This window comes from Haemorhous mexicanus, chromosome 7 (assembly GCF_027477595.1).
Source record: "Haemorhous mexicanus isolate bHaeMex1 chromosome 7, bHaeMex1.pri, whole genome shotgun sequence".
NCBI lineage: Eukaryota > Metazoa > Chordata > Aves > Passeriformes > Fringillidae > Haemorhous > Haemorhous mexicanus.
In genome coordinates, this window is record NC_082347.1 from 39,794,582 (window position 1) to 39,800,605 (window position 6,024).

Genomic DNA, 6,024 nt, shown 5'->3' on the forward strand with positions numbered 1-6,024 from the left:
GGCACTTCATTCACCATGTGATTGGCACACACTTCAGTTCTGAATCAGTCTGGGGATGAAACTGTTGGCTAAAGCTCTGGAAATTCTGACTCTGGAGCTGTCAGGCAGGCTGTCTTTACTTTGAGAAAATGCAATTCTTTTTAATAGCACTATGTTACTTGGCTTTTTATTTGGTTTTACATTGTTCATTGATGTTTTGGATTTTGATGTATTGTGTAGCACCCCAAGAAATCTAACAGGGGGGACTTCATTTAAAAAATGAGTTTATTATTTCAACATGTGCTAATAAACATGCTACATGTTTGGGGAATCTAATCCCATCTATTTTGATGGCACACAAAAAGGCCTTCAGCCACTGCATGCTGATAGCAAAAAATGCATCTGTTCACTGAAAGGCAGAAATGTCATTTCTTAACTGAGCTCATGTTCAAGGCAGCTCTTACAATGCAGGGAATTCTAAGGGTCAAGGGTTTATTTTTCCATTTATCTTGTAAAAAAGGGAAATTATCTCATAAACTTATGATTGATTTTTTTTTTTTAGTCAACATTATTTTGCATAGCAACAAGCTTATTTGTAGGATATTTTAAGACACATAGCTTAGCTTATTATTTTATTGATATTACTGGAAATGATCTAGAAGAGGAAAACACATCATCTGGAGGTCTGACTCTAGGTGTGACTCAACTGCCTGCCACATCCTAACATCAGTGAATATTCAGGGAACAGAGTGCTTGGAGGATTGGGTTTGAATTCTCTTCCTTGGGGACATGTAACTATAAAATCACGAGTTCTTTAAGATCCAGTCCACCCCAAACTCGAACCTCCACACAGCCTTTCACTTCAGCTCGTTTTTTTCCCCCCTTACAGCCATGAACCAAATTTTTGACTGCACAAATGTTGTTCACAACACTCTTTCTATTTTCACTTCTACAACTTCTGTGCTATAACCAAACAGGACACTTGTTTTGCACAGCAATCTAATGCACAGCTTCTTTTTTATCTACTTTCTCTAATGGCTGGTCACCTGCCTTCTCAGCCATGAAATCTTTCCGAAATGTTTCACTCTTGCCTGAACACACAGGGGTTTGGCTCCCTGCTGTGGTAATCCCTCAAGGATCCAGGTCCATTATGCTCCTGTGTCAGTACAGGTGCTGTCAGCTGCCTGAGGTACAGCCCTGCCACTGATTCAGAAGCTGAAGGAGCTTTTGTATCAAGATGAGGGTCAACCAGTATCAGGTAACACAAGCACAATCCCTATCTGTGTTCTCCTAGCAGACGTATGTCTAAAAATATGCACAATCTTGTTTTTCCTTATAATGCTCCTCTTTAAAGCTTTTCTAGAAATGTGTTTTCAGAGTAATGTAAGGTAATGAATTCTCAACCGTGCTGCCGCGTGCACTTTACTCAAATGTTTATTCCTCCACCGTTGTTTTAGGTAGTGAACAGCTCACATTTGCTCGGTGGGTGTTCCAGAGGTGTTCTGCTGATTAAGATGTCTTGGATGGCTTCAGGGCTTTCTCATCCTCAGTAGCTGGTTCGCTGGGGCTTTCTTTGTGGTCGCTGCAGCTCTGGGTGTGGTGTTTGGGGTAGCGCCTGTGAGACTGCTCCTCGTTTCCAGGGCCCTGACCCGACACAAACGTGCTCTGGTAGACGGTGACGAAGCCTTCGGTGCTGCTCCGGCCTGGCGCACGAGCCCACTCGAAGAAGTTATGGGAGTTCTGTCTCTGCTTCTCTGGATCCAGCTTCCTCACACCCATGCCCTACGGGAAAAAGAAGGAAGCTAAAATTCATGCAACCATATGACTTCCAGTCACAGCTTCACAGATGAATCTTGTAACAGTCACTACCCCACTGGGAAGTGAACGAAGCTGTTACCACAGTGATTGCAAGAACTCACGGTCGACCTTTAGCAAGTTAAAAATAATATTGTCAGACTTGCCTGTATGAACATTTTTGGTTGCATATATAATGGGAAATCTGCTGACCCTTCACCCCTCAGAGCTAATAAACCACTTTTACTTTGCATTTCTGTAGCACACCAGCTACTCAAGGCTATTTAGCTACACTCGGCTAAATTAATCTTCAGAGGCACCCAAAGAAATAGGTTAATAATTCTAGGTGTGGTCTGCAATAAAGAAACTGAGACAGACCATGAAATCTGAATCTTCAGTGCTATCCCTTGTGTGTCCAAACACAGAGAGACAGAGCCTGATTTTCACACTCCACAGCTCGCAGGAAATTTAGCTGGAATTATGGTTGATCAGTATCTCTAAAACAATGAGACACTGCCCAAAGTGCACAGAAATTGAGGTTACTCAGTGAATAATGAATTTCAAAAAGTCTAGGCCTGGCAGAGCCCAAAATCAGACAAACTCCCTATATCACAATTCACTGCTTTCTCCTTTACTCATTCTCCTGAGAAATGCACTATTTCTTTTGCTGCCTGGAATAATATCAACAATCTAAGGGGAATGGAAGAACATGAAACTGTTGCCCACAGAGAAAAGCCGAAAAAAATTTTAATTCTAGTCAAAGTTGTGGCTTCTGCAGCATACATTTAAACAGGTGTACTGTAAAGAATTCAAAGAATGCATTCTTGAGATATATTGTGGGTATCCTATGGATTTTGCTTAAATTTATGATAAAGATGAGTCTGAACAAAATATCTGGGACTGCAAATTAGAAGTTGCTGAGATATCTACAAAAATTCATTGCAAGGCAAATCACTTAGAGCAGACTAACAGGACATTTAACTGGGTACAAAACCAAAACAGGAATATTAGAAAATATCAGAAAATGTCAGAGACCCAAATCACGGCTTTTTGCTTCCCTTTGAATCACACCATTCTCAATGACTGTATGTGCTGCTGCACATCTGTTACAGTCCCAGAGATGTTCCAGCCCTCTACTAATAAAAAGTGTATTTTTCTTTGCTATTTATATTTTTCTCTTCTCACAGTTTTAGCACCTATTTTCTCTCTCTCTTTTTTTTTTTTTTTAATGTTTTTTGCAGGGGACAGAAAAGATGCTCTCTTTAATCTCTTCAGATCTATTGGCAGACCAATAGATCTGAAGTTGCTTGATTTGTCTCAGTGCTGGATACTTACCAGGTCAAAATACTCTACTGCATTGCATATGTCATGTCTGTTGTCATGAGAAGAGAATGGAAAATTGTTGTTTCCTGCTTTCTGCAAAAAAAGAAATTACAGCAAAAAAAAAAAAAAAAAAGAATTTTAAGTTCTGTTGAGTCTATTAGTCTTTGTTCTTATATTGTGAGATTACAGCTGCCTTTGTTCTAGCACAGAAGTCATATTCCTATGTTAAATATTCACCTGCACATGATTTTATAGGGGTAATGTGGACTTTAATTTTTTTTTTCAATAAAACAACCAGGAGGATTTGCTGAATATATACATGATTAATATAAAAGTGTGAATTTTCAAATAAGAAATTATACATTCTGTCTGCAAAGCAGCAAAATTCTAGATATATGTCAGGATTGCCTTGCTTGATTTAGTAGTAGGCCTAGAGCTAATTAAAATAAACTACAAAAGGGACCTCAAAACTGAATTAGTCTGTGATTTATGAACTGAATGTCATGGACACAGCTTGTTGCAGGGGAAGCTGAAGAGGTATTAATTGCTTAGCTAATTTATAATCTCATTCTTTAACATGATGTTCATCCAGTCTCTAAATGAAACCAGAGTTTCAGAAGAAAAAAAAGACAACTGCAAAAAGAGCTATTTTAGAAATACTGAACGTATCTGACTTTTTAAGTGTTATCAGTGCAATATCCCAACTGTGATATTGCACTCCAAACAGAAAAGGAAGTTTTACTGTAACACAGTCTAAAAGAAGTGTTTCAAGAATAGGGGAACCTGAATGAGCTCTAAAGATCAATGTGACTGGAGGCCCGATCACCAGACACAAAATGTGCCTGCACAGGGTCAGCTCCATGGTCCGATCTCAGAATAATTGGTTTACAAGTCAGATTCTCTTCCTTTTTTTTAGGTATATTTACCAGCTGATGAAACCTACCCTTTTCAGGCAGTGGCTAGGGCCAGATGTTCCACAGAAAGGTAGATGCAACATTAACACAGTGTATACTCATGTTACAGTATAATCTTCTTTTCATAGTCCCAAGCTTCTCTTTTAAATATTCCTTCCAAGCCCTTCATTTCTGCCCTTCACTATAGCAAAACCAGTGAAATGAAGCCACTGTAACTGCTGTGCTTATAGAAAATGAAAATAGAAAATGTTCTGTGCCCAAAGCGGGTGGGTAAAGCAAAGCTCGGTGGGATGATAAAATAAGGACATGAAAAGGTGCTTACAACACTGCAACACATTAAATACTTGTGATTTTAAAAAGTACTGTATTTCCTTCCATCACAAAATTTTTCACAAATCCCATATTTAATCAAGCCTTAAAAATATTTGAAATGAGGAGCTTCTAACTTTTTAATGATCAAAAAGAACACTCCTTTGTGTGAATATACTGAATTTCCAACATTCATTGCCAAACAGCAAATTTCCATTAAACCTTCTTACAGGGCTTTACACACAGGCTGTGGGCTGAGATTGATCATAATGTATTCGGTGTCTCAATAATAAAAGAGAAAATCAGCAGTAATACAGCAGGACTCGGAGCAACTAAAATTATGAGTGAGTAACAGGGAAATATGTTTCTTCCGCAGCGCAGGCAGCAATCACTCCATCCCCTGAGGCACAAAGTCTGCCAGCCCGCTGTGACTGCTCCGCTAACGACCCCGAGTGCTGCTCTTACTCACAACTTAGCGAGTGACAACTTGCAAAAGAGCTCCGAAAATCGGCTGTGCTGCACAGGAACTCACCTGCACCCGAGCTTTGTATTGCAGCGGCATTCTGTGTTCCTGGCCTACAGCGGCTACAGAGTTCAGGACATGCTTTAGTGAAGCGCTTGTTACTGATTCCAGCTCGCCCAGCTCCAGTCCATCGTGAGTGAACTAGAAAATAATGAAGATTATGAGCCTTTAAAATAAAAGCCAACTGAAAAATACAAAACAAAACAAAACCAACAAAACCCAAATAACAAATAAATCTGATCAGAAACGTGGGCCAAATGGTATTTTCCCGTTTATTTTTTATTACTTGGATTGCAGCAGCACCTAGTGGCGCCTCCCACACACACAACACAGACCATAAAGACGTTCAAACGTAGATAAAACCAGACAAGAATTTTAGGAATCTTCAAGACAAGAATGTCCAGGAACTTTCTGAAAACTATTTGAACAGCAATAACCACCAAGGAAAACAACGACCTTCTAACCCCCCTCTCCCCAGTGTACTCCTACTGTACTACAAGTTTGAAAGCACAAAACTTTAAACTTTTGGGAACAGCTCAACCCAACATCAGGCCAAAGGTTCAGAGAGTGAGGAGCAGCCTGTGCCAGCAATGTCACAGTGCCCTGGGATGCCAAGATGTCCCAGCCCAGCGTTTCTGATGGGATCACGGTGTCCTCCTGGAGGCGAGAACTGAGGCAAACCTTAGCTGGAGCTCTCCAGAGAGAAGGAAAATCAACCAGGGCTAACTATCAAATAAGAGACCTTCAGCATCGCTGGAAAACTGGAGCGGGGGGGGAATCCAGCCAAGGTTAGTTAACAAGCCAGAAATTTTGCACACTGAATACGTAGGACACTTTCCTCGTAAACCTCAGAAATGGGAAAACTCATTCTTGACTAAAGGACAAAGTCATGCCTAGCATGGTGCTTTTTTGAGATTTTAAGGATCAGGAAGCCCTGTGGGGGACACGGGGGCTCCTGCTCGGCCCTTACCCAGTCGCTACTGTGCCCCCCGCTGTGCTCTGACCCGTCCTTAGCCATGGCTCGATGTCACTGCCACTCCGGTCACTCTGCCGGCGCCACCGCGGTTCCCTGGAGACCCGCTCGGGGAGCGGCCGGGCTGTGGAACCTCCTCCCCTGTGACCTCAGAGCCCCCCTGGCGTTTCAGCGAGATCCACACAACCCGGAGCAGCGCTGCTCCTGCT

The 6,024-nt window shown here is 41.4% G+C and overlaps 1 protein-coding gene across 1 annotated transcript; it reads right to left on the reverse strand.

The window, feature by feature from the left end:
- Positions 1-598: 598 nt before the first annotated feature.
- On the reverse strand, positions 599-6,024 carry TEX36 (testis expressed 36). The gene is made up of 4 exons (XM_059852199.1): positions 5,813-6,024; positions 4,852-4,983; positions 3,109-3,189; positions 599-1,761 (listed from the first exon to the last, which is right to left on the reverse strand). The coding sequence occupies exons 1-4, from the start codon at positions 5,858-5,860 to the stop codon at positions 1,489-1,491; spliced, it is 534 nt and encodes a 177-aa protein (XP_059708182.1). The 5' UTR covers positions 5,861-6,024; the 3' UTR covers positions 599-1,488.

Excerpts from the sequence above, each read along its gene's own strand:
- TEX36 (XM_059852199.1), bottom strand. The coding sequence starts at position 5,860 with ATGGCTAAGGACGGGTCAGAGCACAGCGGGGGGCACAGTAGCGACTGG. Across the intron at positions 3,190-4,851 it reads AATACAAAGCTCGGGTGCAG|AAAGCAGGAAACAACAATTT; the intron begins GTGAGTTCCTGT and ends CTTTTTTTGCAG. Across the intron at positions 1,762-3,108 it reads CAGTAGAGTATTTTGACCTG|GGCATGGGTGTGAGGAAGCT; the intron begins GTAAGTATCCAG and ends TTTTTCCCGTAG.